This window comes from Sodiomyces alkalinus (assembly GCF_003711515.1).
Source record: "Sodiomyces alkalinus F11 unplaced genomic scaffold SODALscaffold_6, whole genome shotgun sequence".
Classification (NCBI taxonomy): Eukaryota; Fungi; Ascomycota; class Sordariomycetes; order Glomerellales; family Plectosphaerellaceae; genus Sodiomyces; species Sodiomyces alkalinus.
Genome location: NW_021167084.1, coordinates 370,375 through 388,115, shown reverse-complemented (window position 1 = coordinate 388,115; position 17,741 = coordinate 370,375). Strand labels below are relative to the sequence as shown.

Sequence of the window (17,741 nt, the reverse complement as noted above, 5' to 3'; positions counted from 1 at the left end):
GAAACAGAGACCCCAAGAACTTTATGACACAATGTATCAAATCAATTTCTCATTCAGAGATTCCAAAAAACCATGTACAACGAATATAACTGACTCTTTTCTTTTCTTATCCTCCCCTCTGTATGTACAAAGCCCAGCTCTGACGACGACAGCGGGTACCGTCTTCAGTGAGATATCCCTCACGAATTTCACGCCGAGCGCTCCTGAAGCCTTCTCATACCCACTTCCGTCCAGACCTCCAGACCTCTCAGGCCTTGATGTCCTTCGCGTGGCGGCGCGTCTTGCGGGCATTGTACAGAGGAGGGCCAGGAATGGGGTAGCTATCAACAGCGGTCCAGATGTTAAAGAGAACACCCGGATCCTGGGCCGTGTAGAGACTAGTACCGGGGACACCACTGGGGTTGGCCGAGCCACTGCCACTAATCTGGAGGTTGATGCACTGAGGATAGAACTGCGCGCCATTGGGCTGGGAACCAGAGTGAAGCGCGAGGATCTCGTGGCGAAGCACGTACGAACCGGGCGCGATGTCCTCGGGGATGGTGACCTCCCACACCTCGCCGTCGGCGATCAGCTTGTCGGCGGCCCAGAAGGCCGTGGCCGGGTCGCCCGGCGTGATGAGCCCTTGCTCGGCGATCTTGAAGAACTGGAGGCTCGTCTTGTCAACGTTGGAACAGTCGCCGTTGCAGTTGGCGAGGTAGTCGATCACGGGACCCTTGTGCGATTCGGGCCACGGGGTCCACTGCAGCGTCAGCGTGTCGCCCGCGCTGACTGAGATGTGCGACTGGCCCGGCGTCGCGGAGCGGTGGCAGATGATGTCCGGGTTGCCGGCCGCCGCGGGCTCGACGAAGCCCAGGTCCGGGAAGTCGGCCGTCCACCCGGGCACGGGCGGGGGATTCGGCATGTAGGGGAAGGTTGCCGGGTTGTAGCTCTCGTATGTCTGGCCGTTGACCGTGATGGTCTCGACGAAACCGTGGGCGGCGACGGAGGCCGCACCGAGGATGGTAGCGAGCAGAGTCTTCTGAGCCATTGTAGGTAGTTATGGTCAGAAAGCCGGGAGACGATGAGTGAAGGGACAAGGCGTAACAACAGTTGCTGGTGAGGCGCGATGAAGGTTGTTGTTGTAGTTGTTGTTGTTGTGTCTAGTGAACAGCGGTTCCCAATGCTGCGATGATGCTCACTTCTTATACTTGTTCTCAGACGATCAAAGAACACTCATGAGATCTCGACCTCACCAAGCGTGGTGGACACTTGGACTGGAATACGGCCTTGCTTCGGGCGTCACGGCCCGCCTCAACCCCTCCATATCCCGTTTGCCAACGCTTGCCAGGGCGAACTTGATCCCCCGAACCTGGAGGAGTGCTCCCAAGAATCCCGTGGGTTGTGGAAGTGTGTTGCGTATATCCCCGGCAAGGCAGTGATCGACATATTTCAACGGAGATACATGGTCCGTAGACCCACGAGCCGCATCTTGAGAGCCGTCCCACGGCGAAACCAAGTCAGACGTCGCGATTCTTCCTCCATTGTCTTTCCCTATCGAGAAGGCAACGTCATCACGCAATGTAAAGTATGTCCTGACTTTGGGACAATCCTGGCAGCTGACCTCTAGGCTCCTGAGCCTCAGAACGACGGTGGTTGAGGTTCTTCCATCGCGACTACTGGCTGCATGCCAGCCAAGCGCCCAGCTGTTACACTTTGAACAGGTTCGACAAGGAATTCTGCTATCTTGATTGCATCGTTGATCTCCTGGTTCAGCCTGAGGGGTTGTTTATGCCCATGAAATCCGCTCGCCGGCCCGAAACCCCACCCGGGAAGCCCGAACCCCGAAGGTCACCGGCGCCAAGTCGCATTGTCGCTCGACGGAGGTAATGTCGCCTGCCGTTTCTTGTCTGATTCCTTCCTCCATTGGCTACCAAAGGCGACGACTCCCAATACTCCGGCACCACTAGTCTGATAAGAACCACTGATGGCACTGATCCTGTTGTCCGATCCGCTGATTTGCGCATGGGAGCTTCTACACAGTGTACATCCTCCTGAAGATCGGGAGCTCTGGCGCGAGTGATCGGCGCTGGTGGCGCGGGTTGCCCAGTCCCCGTGTCTTCGTGGTGGGGAAGAGAGTCCGAGTCATCCGCCCTCGTATATCTCGGTTTCGGGTGCGAATTCCGTCTGATTTCGAGGAAACTGGCTTGATTGCCCTTTGGGCGTTCTCTTGGCGCTGATGCGCCTAGGCATAGAGAACTTTCCACGTCGTTCCGTTGCCATTGTTATTCCAGATCTGAGGAGTATGAGCTGGGGGGGCGGCAAAATTGGCTTCCGAGATGGTCTGAAACTTTGCTTTGTCTCGGTCTGCGCCCATATACCGATGGGATGACACGAGGCTCCGACAAACTCGGCGGACGAGAACCTAGGAAAGGCTTCATTGCACTGCGCGCACGCATTGGGAAGAGGAGTTGCCTTCCGGGCCATACCATTGGATGCCAGAGGTTGTCGTCACCTGCCAAGACCATTCATTCTCCTTGCACTTGAGAAGAAGGCAACGCGCCGCGCGTTTCGTAACCGGATAAATTGAAAAGTCTAGGCGCTGTGCCGCTGCGCTCGATGACCACCCCCACGCCAAGCACCTGCTGCTGGCTACGTACGTACCTGTATTTTGAACATTTTTCGTCGGATTTGGAAGATGATTTGTGACACCGCAGCGGGTGGCATTATTAAGATGTCTCAATGCAAGGAACGGACCGGACACGTCTCTTTCTCCCGCCCCTGTCAGCTAAGTGGCTGTTACACTGAGCTGTAATATGACGTAGGTATTAGAACCAGGCGGACTTGAAAAAAGGGCATCAGTCAAGTCGGGAAAATCGCTCCATACTCTATCCACGAACATGGCCGAGCCCCGGCTGCCGCTGATACGAGGAGCTGCTTGTGGTCCCTGCCTTTCAGCGTCTCCAGTGCCTCGATTTTCAAGACCACTATGTCGGCTGCTGACGTTCGTAAACTCCTACCCAAGACTGGAGAATTGACAGCAAAATGGTCACTCCAATGGCCTTTGAGACGTGTACCTGGGGCAGTTTGAGTCTTGGTGGGTGCATCTTCCCCGTATCATGGCCCCTAGGACTAGCCCCCCTCCACCGGCGTATAATGGTGGCATCTTCGACTGAAGCTAGGTCATCGCTTCAAAAGAAGCGTCCAGGTCTCCGCTCTCCGCCACACCCGGCAAGAAATGGAACCCCGCGATATGTGGGTGGGCCAGGGACTCTGGCTCCTGGACGTTGAACACAGTTTAACAAAGTCCAAGGCCTGGAGGAGCTGGCAGAGGGCTGTCGTGATCGAGTAAACATCTTCTCTAATCCTGTCTGGTCCGTGGATTGGTCGTAAGTGATACTCGAGCACGTGATACTTGGCGGTATGGCGACTTCACACCGGGTCGTCCTGGTAGGGTGGAGGAGGCGGGTGGTCATCAGTGTCGCGACGTTCGTCGTCCACGGGTTGGGCATCATCCCCCCGGCTCTCGTCCTCCAACCTGGCCACCCACAACGCAGCGCCAGCACTGGTAGTGAAGAGAAAGAAGAAAGCAAAGACGGGAATGAGCTCCATGATCATGGCCACGGTGCCGAACCACACGTATTCCCACAAGCGGGAGTTGGCATCCCTCTTCCTCTCCTTGCTGTTGAGACCCCGCAGCGTCCACCACCTGTAGTGGGCCAGTTTGCCCAGTCTGGTGCCGGTGATCATGATGAAGGCGGGCGCCCCTACGATGGGGATGAAGTTGAGAGGCAGGAAGACGATCATTTCGACGATCTGGATCACGCTCCAGGGTGTGTAGACGGCCGAGGTGGTCGGTTTGCCTAGCATCTTCACAGCGTTGGGGGCATCGGGGTAGAGGATTCGGTGGGGGGCGACGAGGTTGGTGTGAGAACATTTGATCAGTGTGGCCTGCAATAACTCGATTAGCACCCGATCGTTTCTGCACTGCGATGGTTAGGGTAGGAGAAAGAGTAAGGATCTTACATCAAAAACGTCGACTCTGGCTTCGTCGACAAAGAATCCCTCAAACAGGCCTTGGATCAGGACGTGACCCTCGCCCAGCACCAAGATGGTGGCGTTCAACCAGGCGCTCCGACCCTGGAAGATGGCGAGAAGCGCGAGCTGTGGTAGGAAGGCGAAAGTAAAGAGGATGACGTAGACCAGGATGGAAATGATGGTAAGCGGAATCAGGCGGCCGCGCAGCAGAGGGTAGAACTCGGGGTTGCGCAAGAAATACCAGATGCCTCGGAGAGGGTAGGAGGCGGCCCTCCCGGCGCGGACGAGGTAGCTGATGGGACGCTCGAAGGGCCGGAGCATGTTGGCGACACGCCCAGGGACACCTGTCGAGTGTGGAGGTAGCGGATCTGCCATCTGAACAAACAAAGGGAGAAGGAGTGGGGGATAAGTTTGGAGAGGTATCGTGGTACTAAGGTAAGGTAGGCAGAAATGACGGGGACGATGCCGCGACATCGAGGTGTCGCGTCCCTCGTTTTTCTCCACCTCATGTCCGGAAACGGAACCAGTTACGTCATCAGACCCCCTAAGAGTCCGTTTAGTAATACTCCAAGGCCCAAGCGCAGAATGTTTACTAAGCACTCGGACTCCCTTTTGGTTTTCTCATCTCGACTTTGCACGCAAACCAAAATCTTCAACATGGCTAACTATACGAAGGATACGAGCAGAGTCCATACAATGCCACATTGACGTTGATATTGAACGGATGAACCGGTTTGCTGGAACAAAATATATTATTGGATTATGATGACCTAAAGGACAATGTCGCGTTTGGTCTTCCAGGCTTCCACTGCGCTCACTAATTAACTACGGTCCTACGGATAGAGCTCCCCGTTTCAACGTCACTCTCACTCTCACTACTCTCAGTCATACTCTTTTTACTCTCATTTCTCAGCATCCGACCCCTGATCGTGATTCGTCACGACTCACGACTCATCCGTATGATGTATCCTACCTAGCCCTCGGATTCGGGCTCGGAAAGGAACTCATAAAAGTCACAGTCGAAATCCCAATCCCACAGGAGCTCGTACCAATCCTCGCGTTCACTGTCGCTGTCGTTTCCGCATCCGGCCCGTGCAGGCTCCGGATCACCCGGCAGTTTCGAAGCCGTCAGCGGAATCAGTTTGCGAACATCGCCCGCACCCGAAAACGCAGCCATCTGCATCAAAACCCATTGCGTCCGGATCATGAGCTCGGTCTTTTTATAGTCCCCGCGCTTCACCTTGAGGGTCAGGATGCGCTCCGGCTTGACAGGCCGCGTGACCGCCCAGAACGCCTTCGTGTACTCCCGAAGCGCGTCGATGGTCCTCTTGCAGCCGAGGTCGATCGTCTGGTAACGGGGCCGCGCGCTCTCCCAGGGCCCGAGCTGGTTCCTCAGCGTCTCGGCGAAGGACTCGGGGAACTCGCACCATTCGACCTGGTAGTAGAGGTAGTCCCCCCCGTCGCCATGGGCCAGCTTCTCGGCGCTGAGCGTCAGGTCGTTGGGTTCCACCCACTTGAGCCCGAAGATGGCGTTCCGGAAGCGGCTGCATAGCTGGGGGGTCAGGGACACCATGTTCCAGGCCTTGTCGAACGAGGGGGGTTCGGCGGTTGGCGAATCGTCGTTTTTCCGGCCGGGAGGGGGGGGGACGAGCAGGCGATACAGCTGTTTCAGAAGGGACATTTTGACTAGCATTCTCGCGGCGGGGAGGGCCATTTTGGTTATTTTGAGGTTGTCCGGGGTGTCGTTGACGGTGTGAGGCCAGATGTGTTGAACTTCGGGGTAGGATCCCCAGGCGTTAGTGGGAGGCCAGAAGTGTCGAACGTCGGGGCGGGGTTCCGAGATGACAGAGACTTCTCCGTCTCTTTTCAAAGCCTGCGTACAGGATAGAGATTCGACTGTCACTATTCTGTTCCGACGGGTTTGGGTGGAAAGACGTCAACTCACCTCGAGCCCTTCCGCGCTGCGCGGTATACTTTCGGCACGTTGACGACGCAGGACTGAGGGGTGGGCCAATTTCGTGAGCTTCTATCGAACACTCGAACACGCGTGACGAAACATCGGGAGGGAGATATGGGGGGGGGGGGACAACGTACACACAACCAACAAAGCTTCCAGGTCTCGCAGACGGTAGTGATGGTACAACCACCCCACCGGAGCATCGCGTCGAAGAACTTGGAGATCGCCAAAGAGGAAGGCGGAAAGCTGGATCAGGTTCAAGCGGAAATTCCCCAGGTCGGGATACCTCGTAACACCACCACTGCGGAGCTTTCTGACGACCCTTCTGGCGATGCTCAACCGCTCCTTCAACTCTTTCAACTCTAGGTCGACGCTCTCTGGTTCCGCCGTGGTGACTGCACCATCGGCGGTGTTTTGGTGAAGCACTCGGAAACGATGACGGGCCATAACTTAGCACTCATAGTGTTAATGTGTTTCTAACGATGTCGAAGGATACACCGGTCATACGACGATGTTAGAACATGGAGAACATGGAGAACAGGAGGACAAGAGTCTCGAGAAGCCGGGAAGACGCGTATTTATGTCCCCCAAGCTTCCACATAAACCAACAGTACGAACTGCTTTTGATAGATCGTAGCCACATCAACTCTAAGTGTGTCGGGGAACCCGTGAGGGCCGAGGGCTGAAGCATAATTGCCATGGCCCCGAAACTATAAGTTATAACAGGCCACATTGAGCGGATTCGAGCTGAGAAGCTGGACCGCCAAAATCCAGATGTTGGTCGTCTGTCGTCATGGGCCTCATGGCCTTTGCTGGGTGTAAGTCTGGGTGTAAGTCTAGTGTTGTTGTCGGTGTTGTCAGGTATGGTTCGTATCCTCGTTCGAACCGATCAATGACTTCTTTCTCGAGAACGCCGTAGTCTAATTATAAAGAAGAATACCAAAACTACGAATAGAGAACCATTCGTCCGTCCACGGCCGAGAGAAGAAAAGAGCGGCCGGGAAATTGGCCTACGTACCGTACCTCAGGTGGTCAGTACGTAAGCTAAGGTAGGTCCTGGGCGATATGAAGTTCCTAAATCTGGGGTCCGAGTGTGGTACCTGCTGAGAGTGCGCTAAAAGCATGCGAGATGGTGTGGGTCGGGAATAAGATGGGGCGTGGCACGGGTACTTCGTAGAGCACGCAATAAGTCATCTGCGCCCTTTGGGAAAGAGAATAGAGGGTCGTGATTGGGTCAATGGAATTAACAGTTGGTCGAGGAAACCTTCAACGCTCGGCACGGGCAAGTGCCGTCGGCTGAGACTTCCATTCTGATTCTCTTTCCGTTGTCCGTTGTTGCTGCTTCACAAGTTGTTACATCGTATTCGTCCCAAGGTTCCCAAGGTTCTCGAAAACGTCGAAGCTTGTTTTTTACTGTTTTGCGTGGATTAAGAATCCCGTAATTACCGTTACCTAAGGTAGTAAATGATCCAAGTACGGACTGCCGAGTACGGAGTGTGCAAAGTCCAGATCACGGTGGACTACCTAAGGTACCTTACATAGTACCTTAAGTAAGGTAGTTACGTAGTACAAGGATACTCGGTGTTCGGAGAGAGGAAGGACCCACGAAGGAGTCAGAGACGCACGGAGAACGGAGAGAGAAAGAAGCAGTCATCTCTGCCGTTCCTTCTGACAATTTTGTTCCCTCGGTCCGGGTTCCCTGCCATTTGGATTTGTCATTGTGTGATTTTGTCATTTGTTTAAATCTTTCTGGAAGATGGACAGGGTTTGAATTCGCAGATCAATTCATCTTCATTATTCCACATACTGCAGCTGAATCGATATTCTTCATTTTCGTATTTCTCATGACATACTCACGACTCGGTCAACGCCCGAGCTTTCTGAGTTTCGTTCCGATTTCTCCGAGCCAATAATCGGACCGAAGAAAGGCAAAAAAAAAAGGGAAAAAAAAGAGGAAAAAGGGGACCCGACCAGACGACTCACAGGCACAGCCATGACGGGCCACACGCCCTCGTTCAGGCCCAGTGAAGATGATGTCGAAAAACAGCAGGTCCACAGTGAGACGAGGATTGAGCAATCGAAAACACGAGACACAGAAGAAGGAGGTCTCGGAGCCGTCGCCGTCCTAGAAAAGAATGACGACGACAAATTCAATCGCGACACGGGTTCCAGACCCAGTGAATCTACCGCTTCGCTGGACGAGTACCCTCCCCCGAACGGCGACAGGATACGAGACGTATCGACGGCGGAAGAAGAGTTACCGAGGGAGGATACGGGAGCCGTCGGCCGGGTGGTGTCGTCAAAGTCCAGCGTGGCCCCGGAGCCAGCGCCGGATGGGGGATTGGCCGCGTGGCTGGTTGGTAAGTGCCAAAGTGGTCTCACCGTCTGCTCGTCCTCTTCCCTCTTCTATCAATCGTTCTTGCCAAAAGCGACGGTACGGGGTGAATGAAATAAGTCTAATTTTGTTTTCTTGTAGTCCTGAGTGGGCACCTCATTGTGATGAACACATGGTAGGTTCATGGCTCATGGTTCATGGTTCATGGTTCATGGTTCATGCTGATGACCGCCCCATGGGTCGTCGCCTGTCTTATGGTTCTCCGGCGGCCCGGCCCATTCCTAGGCATGCATGTCATGGCCAAAGCTGACTCGGCATGTCCGTCTACTGTACAGGGGCGTCATCAACTCGTTCGGCACATTCCAGACCTACTACACAACGCTCCTCTCGCGGCCTCCCGAGGACATCTCCTGGATCGGTTCCTTCCAGATCTTCCTCCTCTTCTTCATCGGCGCCTTCACCGGCCGCCTCACCGATGCCGGCTTCGCCCGCCATTCCCTCACCATCGGCGCCGTCCTCTGCCTGCTCGGCACCTTCGCCACCTCCTGGTGCACCCAGTACTGGCAGTTCTTCCTCGCCCAGGGCCTCTGCGTCGGGCTCGGCAACGGCTTCGTCTTCTGCCCCAGCCTGGCCGTCCTGGCCACTTGGTTCCACAGGCGCCGCGCCCTGGCCATTGGCATCACCGCCTCGGGGAGTGCTACCGGCGGTCTCGTGTTCCCCAGCATGGTGAGGCAGCTGCTCCCGCGCGTCGGCTTCGGCTGGACCATGCGCGCCATCGGCTTTATCCAGCTGGGTTCCTTCATCATCAGTATTATTTTTCTGCGGTCGAGGATCAAGCCGCGCAGGTCGGGCAAGCTGGTTGAACTGGCCGCTTTTAGGGAGGGGGAGTACACTTTGTATGCCAGCGGTGCTTTTATGGTGAGCCATCCTTTTCCCCCTTTCCCCCTTTCCCCCTTTCCCCCTTTCCCCCTTTCCCCCCGACTGTCCTCGCCTACCCTCTCTTCTAACCAGCTCCCGGCTAGTGCTTCTTGGGCGTCTACTTCGCCTTCTACTACCTCGCCTCCTACGCCCGCGAGATCCAGGGCATGTCCTACCCCACCTCTCTCAACCTGCTTCTCATCCTCAACGGCATGGGCTACCTCGGCCGCCTGGTGCCCAACCACATCGCCGACCGCATCGGGACCCTCAACGTCTTGGTGCCCCTGGCTGCCATCTCCGCCCTGCTGATGTACTGCTGGATGGCCGTCTCGTCGCCGGCGGGGCTCTACGTCTGGTCCGTGTTCTACGGCATCGCGGCCGGAGGCATCCAGTCCATGTTCCCGGCCGCGCTGAGTGCCCTGACCACGGACCCGCGCCGCCAGGGCACGCGCATCGGCATGGTCTTTACCATTGTGAGCTTTTCCGTGCTCATCGGGTCGCCCATAGGGGGGGCCATCCTCACCGCTATGGACGGCAGCTACGCCGGGGCCCAGGCGTTCGCGGGCACTTCTTTGGTCGCGGGTACGGTGCTTATTTCCACTGCGAGAGAGGTGAAGAGACGCAAGGCGGGGCAGCCTTTCTGGACGAAGGTGTAATAATAATGAAGAGGAGCCTGACTCTTGAGTTTATCTTTTGGATTCATCAGCGCTGAGTATTTCTTTCTTTCTGTTTCGATTTTTTTTTTTTGGCATTTTGCATTTTGCATTTTGCCAACACCAGCATATCATGGCAAGAGCGTCATCATGTCAATAGCGTCATGACCGTAGAGTATAGAGGAGCATGACATGGGTCGTTGGTTGTTCTGTTTCCACACTTGATATAACTTGCTCATAGAGTCCCAGTCACGAAAGAAACGAAAAGGCTCGGGAATGCACCATCAACATTACGGCTTAATTTCTTGGCCAGGCCAACGACATCTGTAATTCATATCCCTGGTTCATGTCTCCTTCATAACAGAAACATTTCTCAATTCTATAACATAGTCCTCCTCGCTCAGTCCCGAATACCTCAACGAATCACCGCTTAGGGCCGGTCAAACAAATGTCGGCCTTGTCGTGAAATCCTTCTCACCCCGTCTCGTCCACCAGACATTGTTTCTCAGCCCACTTGACAAGTCTGACGACAGGTTCATCAAAAAACCGGCTGAATAGCTCTCCAACCCAAAGCGCAACAGGCAACACCACGACCAAGATGGCCAAATTCCCATTAATAGACTCGAACCCCAGAAGCCATGCGCCCAGGCTGCAAAAAACGGCGTTATGGACAAGATAAAGCCCAAAGGATATGCGTCCCAGGTACTGAGCCGCGCGCGACTCGAGCACGGAGCGCACAAACCCCAGATCCCCCGCAGCGTAGACGGCGAGCGGCGCGCCGACGGCGTTCCAGAACCGATCGGGACTCTGCGGTCCGAACGACGCCGGGACGAACCGGTTGAGGAACGCCCAGAAGGGGGACTTGTCCGGGTACGTTTCCGGTTCGCTCATGAGGAAGAGACCTACCACCAGGAGGGCGAAAGACTGGAGTTTCCTTTTCGGGGAGAAAGCGACGCGGCCGGCGAACCCGGACAGGACGGGGGAAGAGGACGGCGACGACGTTGACACGGGGGCGATGAGTTGCAGTTCTGCGGTGAGCATCCCCGCGAGGAAGAGGAATACGTCCCACCGCGCGTGAGCGATGTGGTATGCCGCGGATACACCGACCAGGAACATCCTCGCACGGGTGCGCACGCGCGACAGGGCGAGGAGGTGCAGGAACAGCCGGAACGAACACCACAGCTCCACCGGGATGGTCCAGAGCTGGTACCCGTAGGCCAGGTTTACCGTCTCCAGGGGTCCCGGCCACGGCGCGAGCAGTTGGCGCCAGATTTCCCTTGTCCACCAGTACCCGAGCTGGGCGGTCAGGGAGGCCATCCGCTTGGCGAAGATGAGGTAGACGGTTTCGGGGGACGGGATGGCGTGCTCGAAGGCGCCGAGCTGGGCGAGGATCGCTACCAGACACGAGGAGAATACGGTGGGGAGAAGGAGGCGGGCGGCGCGGCGGAGGACGGAGGAGGAGAGGTCGGCGCTCAGGGGGGCGTAGTATGAGTAGTCCCTTGCCCTTGCGCGGCGGAGGATGCGGTGGGAGAGGGTGTGGCCTGAGACGACGAAGAAGATGGCCACGGCTGCGTTCCCTGCGTGGAGGAGGCGGATGAAGGGGAGCTTGAGGGGGGATTTGCCTGTTGATGATGGCGGAGATGTGGGAGGGGTGACGCCGTAGGGGAGGTTGAGGTCTTCGTTTGTTTTGCCTAGAGTGTGGGAGAGGACTACGGCGAGGGAGGCGAGGCCTCGGAGGCCGTCCAGGTAGGCTGTTCGATGAGGTGAAGATTGCGGCCAGGATCCGGTGATGGGACTTGGCAGGAGGGCGTTGATGGTGTTCCATGGCCAAGGCCAGGGGCGAGTTGGCTTGTGGTCCGCCTTGGTGGGTTGCTGGGGGTCGTGAATCAGGCCCTCCATATTGTCGGTCGCGATAGATAAATGGCTAGGGAATGGAGGCAGGTTTCGGACCTTCGGTGTGAAAGTAATTGTGTAATTCATCCTATGGTGCTGTTATGGATGAAGTGAATTTGATGACTTTGCCGTTGAATTCATTGATATCCTAAAAGGGGTGTCAATAGAGAGGACTCTCACCTCACTCCCAGTCTCACAGAGCCTTTATGATGTATTGACATTCCATGCCCGCCCTGCCTTTATACTTTCATTGTTCATTCATAGGGCATAAGGGATGCAAATTCCCGGTAATTCAGATCAATATGCATCCTTTTTCTATTAATTATTACTTACTTTTCATATCTTCCCCGAATAGGCCTGACGAAGGGAATCAAGGGATTGTCTGCCGTCCATTGTTGCATTTTGTTTGGCATGGTGGGTTTGATTAGTTGAGATGATGTACGTCTGGAAACAACAGGGTTAAATGTCCAGGATGGCTGATGGATGAGGTATTAGTGGGAGAATGGTGTGGGGTACTCACCTTACACTGTAAGGGGTAGTTCTCACTGAGATTTTGTCAACTCTGTGAAGTGACATTTCACTCATGATCCCTTCTCAGATCTCATTGATTTACATTCTCTGCCTCTCTATCTTCATACATAGTTACATTATCATATGTAATGACCATTCCGAGAATGACAGGAAAATTCCCTCACAGACCTGTCCAAAAGACATCCTCACCCACCGAAAACCGGCCCTCAAGCACCGTCGTTCCCTCGCCCGCCGCCACTGAAGCCACGTACTCCCCGGCCTCCACGCACCACGCCTTCTTCGCCTCGTCCCACACAGACGTGCCGTGCTTGTCGATCGGCAACGCCGCGCGCTTCTTCTCGCCGGGCTCGAGGGACACCTTTTGGAATCCACCCAGGGTCCGGACGGGCCTGATGAAACGCGACTTGCCCTTGTGCGAGATGTAGAGACGGAGAACCTCCGAGCCGGCACGGGAGCCGGTGTTCTCGATGGTGATGGTGGCTTCCTTTTCCGAGACCTGCATGTCTGATGTCGTGAAGGTTGTGTAGCTGAGACCGTGACTGACAGGGGATCGATTTGTTAGCAATAAGCTTCGTGCACCCCCGAGGCGCAACTCAGCAAGAAACTCACCCAAATGCAAACGCGGGTTCGATCTTCCTGGCCTCAAACCAGCGATGGCCGACGAAAACGTCCTCCGCGTAGTAAATCGACACATTGTCGGCCCCGAAGCTGAGGAAACTGGGCCCATCCTCCAACCTCGCCGGGAACGTGACGGGCAGTTTCCCGCTGGGATTGACCCTGCCAAAGACCACATCCGCCACCGCATTACCGGCCTCGTTCCCCCCGTACCAGCTATGCAGCACCGTCTTGGCCCGGTCCCGCCACGGCAGCGCAATGGGGTTGCCCGCCTGCGTGACGACGACGGCGTCAGGGTTCGCCTCGAGTACGGCCCCGACAAGATCGTCGACGTGCGGGGGCAGCGACATGGACTCGCGGTCCTTGCCCTCCTTCTCGAGGTCCGAATTGAGACCCGCGACGACGAAGACGTGTTGGCACCGTTTCGCCAGCTCGGCGGCCCTCCGGATGCCGTCTTGCGGCTCGATGTGGACGCACCCGCCGAGACGCAGGGCGCCGCCCGGGATGGCCATGGAATCCGGCGTCTCGACTTTCGACAGGGCGGCGCTGCCCGCTTCGACGCGGAGGGTGTACGGTTGGCCGGCCTGCATCTCGTAGGTGCCGCGCACTTGGACGGTGCCTTTGCCGAAGAACATCCCGCCTGGCGTTTGGGACGACTCGTTGTCGATGACGAGCTCGTCGTTGATGTAGAGCTTGGCGATGCCGTAGACGGCGAGGCCGAAGTCGTGGGTGCCGTCGTATTCGGCGACGTAGTTGGCGCGCATGCTGACGTAGAAGGGGTCCTTCATCTCCGGGTGCCAGTAGTCCATCAGCTGGTAGGTCGTGTCCGGGAGGGTGTGGGAGTCGAAGGGCTTGCGGCCGGGGGTCGATGCCGGCTCGTTGAAGAGTTCGATGGACGCACCAGGCTCGCCGGCGTCGTTGGTGACATGCTCCGAAGTCAGAACTGGCAGCAGGACGTGGCCGAAGACGCCGGGCTCGTAGTGCACTTTTGCGTGTTCTGGCAGCTGGTCCTTGATGGCCTGGAAGACGGACGACGTGTAGTAGGGCTGAAGGCTGGCGCTGCCGCCTCCGCAGGCCATGGCAAGCTTGGCATTGGGCCCGATGATGGCGACCTCATCACAGGTCGTCGGGTCTAGGGGAAGAAGTCCACCCGAGTTCTTCAGAAGAACGACGCTCTCTCCTGCTAGACGGCGGTTTAGCTCACGGTCCTCGGGCGTGTCGCGGCTGGTCTCCGTGTCGGACACCGGTGCCTTGGCGGCATAGTTGAGAAAGTTGAGGACCTGACGGGCGCGGTCGTCGATGGTTTCTGTTTCGATCTTCCCATCACGGACTTGGTCAGCTGCTTGACTTCGTAAGTAGGAGGGACCTGGCATTTCGAGGTCGACGCCAGCGTTGATGGACTCGGCGCAAGAATAAACGCCGAACCTGCGATGCGTTAGACTCGAAGCGATCTCCGTAAAACACAACTGGGGGGGGGGGGAAGTTGGGCACACCAGTCGCTCATGATGAGACCGTCAAAACCCCAGTCTTTTCGCACGACATCCTGGAGCATGGGGGCGTTTTCGGAAACGTGAGTGCCGTTGACCTTGTTGTAAGAGGTCATGAGGATCTTGGGGTTGCCGTTCTTCACAGCCATCTGAAACGGCTTGAGGTAGACCTCGTGAAGGGCCCTCTCCGACATGCGAACGTCTACGGTCATCTTTTGTGTTTCCTGGTCGTTGGCCACGAAATGCTTGAGGGCGGCAGAAGTACCACGGCTCTGGACACCGCGGATGATCTCGCCGGCAAGAATACCGCCAAGGTAAGGGTCTTCAGAGAAACTCTCGAAGCCCCGGCCGTTGAGAGGTCCGCGGACGATGTTGACAGTAGGGCCGAGCCAGATATGAGCGCCCTTGGCCTCGCATTCGCGGGAGAGCAGTTCGCCGGCACGGCGGATGAGTTCCGGGTTCCATGTGGCGCCTAGACCGGTGCCGCAGGGGATACAGAGAGCGGGCACCGGGTTGAAGTAGCGAGAGCCACGGGCGCCGTTGGGACCATCGGTGCAGCGAACGGAAGGGATGCCATGGTCGGGGAGAGATGCCGTATCCCAGATGCCGGAGCCTACAAAGTGAGGGTTAGTGAGTCAAGTCGAAAAGAGGCGGGATGTGATGGGAGGATGAGATGGGCGAGGACAGAGAAAGGAAGACGTACCGGACAGAAGCGAAATCTTGTCCTTGAGGCTGAGAGCTGCGAGGGTCTCTTCGACGTCGATGTCCTTGGTTGACTCGGACATGTCGAAGAGGCTATTAGGTTTTAGATGTAGATGCTGGTCCTCGTTTGACTCCAATGTTGAAAATGGGAAGCACGGAAAGTAAGAACCGAAAAATAGTTGGCGAGGGCGGAAAGCAACAGAGAGACAGGGAAATGCAGCACTTGAGGGTCTATCATTTCAATTCGCATGCGCATTCGCACCCGCGATAAAACGGCGGAACGCGACAATGGCACTGATGTCGGGGTGTGTGGTCTGCCCTAGCGTGGTCCATTACAGGCTTCATGGTGAGGGGGTGACATGGCATGGCGGAGACCCAAGTCGCAGCGTCGTGGACCAGGAAAAAGAGTCAGCATAGGATATTGGACATATGCAGACCAAAATAGCGTCTGGCTATAATTTAGAGGCAAGGATGGGTCGACGGAAGGAGAGCTTGGCGTCGCCTTGTTCGGTGTTGATGCGACGATGGATGGGTGTACAGTGGTCTAAGACGGTAAGCGCAAGCCAGACAGGGGTGTTTGTCCGGACCAGGCCGGCGGAACTGCACTGCACTGCACTGCACTGCACTGCACTGCATTATTATCGCACTGAAAACACGTGAGCCTGTTTTCTGTGTTTCTATTAGCTGGATTAGCCCTATATTCCTCGCGTGGAAAAGGGGTAGATATATTTAGAACACCCATACCTTCCTATTCTTCTTTTCTTTATATAACGAATATAATCATATATCTATTAAATCTCTGCTCCGGCCGGATCACACGCCCGTTAATCTAATAGTTATAAGCCCAGGTAGTAGCAGTAATTAGTAACTTCCTACTAATCTATTATCTACGTTTATCTATTTTACGTGTACTTCCGCAGCTAATTAAGGAGTATCTACCCTACTCTCTCGCTTAGAAAAACCCTTATTCGCTAAACCCCTGCTATAAACTATATCCACGAAGCTTAAAGTTACCGCCGAAGCGCTCGGTATACCGCGGCTAGAGTCTACTAGGTAATAGGCCGATTAGATCTTCTATATTAAGTTATATACGTAGGGTATAGAGGTCTAGGCCTTACTTAACCCTAACGGGCCGGAGTAGCTATACGACCGACCCGAGTATGTTATATCTATATCTATCGACTAGCTGCGCGAAAAACACACCCAGGTTATTAACGGGGTGCTAACCCCTTCTACTATATCGGAATTAATCAAGCTAGCTAAGCTAGAAGGCTATAAGGTTACGGCACGTTATTAAAAGCTCGCCCGATCGATTAAGGCGCTTAATAAAGCTAATTATATACTTAAAGCGACTATCGAAACCTCTACCTATTAATAAGCCGTCGAGGAAGCTATTAAGAAGTACCCTAGCTACGAAGAGGGGAAATGAAACTATTACTTCACGATACGATAAGTAATAAAGGAATTAAAGAAATACTTCGCTCCTAGCGTACTATTCTTAGCTAAGGAGGTTTATCGAGTATACGATAAGCACCTCTAGGATACCCGAAGAGCTAATACGAAGGTAGTAGTATGGTATACGGAGTAGAATACTCTTATCCGGCGCTTTTATTAGTATAAAGTTAATAACGTTAAGGGTTTTATAGCTATCCGTAACTTCCTCGTCGTAGTTAGGCAGCGTTTTACCCCGGCTTAGGTAGAGGCTAAGTTCCACGAATTAATCCATAAGGAGAATAAGGATAAAGTACTTAATAATATCCTAATATACGGCCGTGAATTTAACGCGATTATAAGCGCTCCTAGCCTTAATAGAACTAAGTATAGCGTTTACGCTATCCTAAGTAACCGCTCCGATAAAGACGATAATAGTAGTGGAAAAGGGAAAAAAGGTAAGGGTAAAAGGCATAAATACCCCTATAATAGGACCTATTCGTGGAAGCCGGAGCTCTATAATAGAGTGGAGTATACCCTTATAGGTAAATACGAGTAGTAGCTCTCCGTGCAGATAAGCGATAATTATATCGAATAAATCCGGAAAAAGCTATAGTAATAAAAGTGGAAAAGTCTACGAGAAACCCTATTAAAGAAGGGATAGGGAAACGCCGGTAAGAGTAGCGATAAGGGTAACGGATACCCCTTAAAGGTTATTATAACTATCTTAGACCTAACCCTTATTTACGATATAGGGGAAGTTCCCGGTATCTACGCCGCGCTATAATCTAGCGCCTACCCGCTCTCGTATAGCACCCTTTTAGATAACTACGGCGCGATACACTTAGTTAATTTAATCGACTTACTTATTCCCGGATCTTTTATCCCGATAAACGGCACTATTAAATCCGGTACTATGGAATTCCCTATTATCGGTAAAGGTAAACGGATCTTTAAGGGCCTCCTTAATAGACTATTAGGTGCTCTGAAAGTCGATTTAGAGCTTAATAACGTGTCGTGGTAGAGGGATTTCACACGAATATTATCTCGGAAGCTTTATTATATAAGGTTAGGATCTAGTATTCGGGATATAACTACTTACTACGATACGGAATGGCGGATAAGAGTATGGTTTTATTAAAGCTATTACGACGCTTTAATATAACTATTCTTTAGTATAAGCTAATTTTATCCTCTTCTTCTTT

The 17,741-nt window shown here is 54.5% G+C and overlaps 6 protein-coding genes across 6 annotated transcripts; 1 reads left to right on the top strand and 5 right to left on the bottom strand.

Annotated features, from left to right (window-relative positions):
- Positions 1 to 247: 247 nt before the first annotated feature.
- On the bottom strand, positions 248 to 1,027 carry SODALDRAFT_340203 (endoglucanase-4; the record flags this gene model as incomplete). Its single annotated transcript, XM_028612926.1, has 1 exon — positions 248 to 1,027. The coding sequence occupies one exon, from the start codon at positions 1,025 to 1,027 to the stop codon at positions 248 to 250; it is 780 nt and encodes a 259-aa protein (XP_028465672.1).
- Positions 1,028 to 3,408: 2,381 nt separating this feature from the next.
- On the bottom strand, positions 3,409 to 4,389 carry SODALDRAFT_278938 (hypothetical protein; the record flags this gene model as incomplete). Its single annotated transcript, XM_028608138.1, has 2 exons — positions 3,409 to 3,927; positions 4,003 to 4,389. The coding sequence occupies 2 exons, from the start codon at positions 4,387 to 4,389 to the stop codon at positions 3,409 to 3,411; spliced, it is 906 nt and encodes a 301-aa protein (XP_028465671.1).
- Positions 4,390 to 4,692: 303 nt separating this feature from the next.
- On the bottom strand, positions 4,693 to 6,096 carry SODALDRAFT_333625 (hypothetical protein). The gene has a single exon (XM_028612030.1). The coding sequence runs from the start codon at positions 5,726 to 5,728 to the stop codon at positions 4,988 to 4,990; it is 741 nt and encodes a 246-aa protein (XP_028465670.1). The 5' UTR covers positions 5,729 to 6,096; the 3' UTR covers positions 4,693 to 4,987.
- Positions 6,097 to 7,684: 1,588 nt separating this feature from the next.
- Positions 7,685 to 10,192, top strand: SODALDRAFT_296187 (major facilitator superfamily transporter). The gene is made up of 4 exons (XM_028608795.1): positions 7,685 to 8,331; positions 8,448 to 8,481; positions 8,642 to 9,224; positions 9,329 to 10,192. The coding sequence occupies exons 1-4, from the start codon at positions 7,965 to 7,967 to the stop codon at positions 9,878 to 9,880; spliced, it is 1,536 nt and encodes a 511-aa protein (XP_028465669.1). The 5' UTR covers positions 7,685 to 7,964; the 3' UTR covers positions 9,881 to 10,192.
- Positions 10,193 to 10,250: 58 nt separating this feature from the next.
- On the bottom strand, positions 10,251 to 12,110 carry SODALDRAFT_333622 (hypothetical protein). The gene has a single exon (XM_028612029.1). The coding sequence runs from the start codon at positions 11,774 to 11,776 to the stop codon at positions 10,352 to 10,354; it is 1,425 nt and encodes a 474-aa protein (XP_028465668.1). The 5' UTR covers positions 11,777 to 12,110; the 3' UTR covers positions 10,251 to 10,351.
- A 349-nt stretch (positions 12,111 to 12,459) lies between these two features.
- Positions 12,460 to 15,617, bottom strand: SODALDRAFT_296184 (hypothetical protein; the record flags this gene model as incomplete). Its single annotated transcript, XM_028608794.1, has 4 exons — positions 15,107 to 15,617; positions 14,410 to 15,016; positions 12,911 to 14,341; positions 12,460 to 12,840 (listed from the first exon to the last, which is right to left on the bottom strand). The coding sequence occupies exons 1-4, from the start codon at positions 15,186 to 15,188 to the stop codon at positions 12,462 to 12,464; spliced, it is 2,499 nt and encodes an 832-aa protein (XP_028465667.1). The 5' UTR covers positions 15,189 to 15,617.
- Between the last annotated feature and the right edge of the window lie 2,124 nt (positions 15,618 to 17,741).

Coding starts and splice junctions, on each gene's coding strand:
- SODALDRAFT_333625 (XM_028612030.1), bottom strand. CDS start 5,728: ATGGCCCTCCCCGCCGCGAGAATGCTAGTCAAAATGTCCCTTCTGAAA.
- SODALDRAFT_296187 (XM_028608795.1), top strand. CDS start 7,965: ATGACGGGCCACACGCCCTCGTTCAGGCCCAGTGAAGATGATGTCGAA. Junction 8,332..8,447: donor ATTGGCCGCGTGGCTGGTTG/GTAAGTGCCAAA, acceptor GTTTTCTTGTAG/TCCTGAGTGGGCACCTCATT. Junction 9,225..9,328: donor ATGCCAGCGGTGCTTTTATG/GTGAGCCATCCT, acceptor GCTCCCGGCTAG/TGCTTCTTGGGCGTCTACTT.
- SODALDRAFT_333622 (XM_028612029.1), bottom strand. CDS start 11,776: ATGGAGGGCCTGATTCACGACCCCCAGCAACCCACCAAGGCGGACCAC.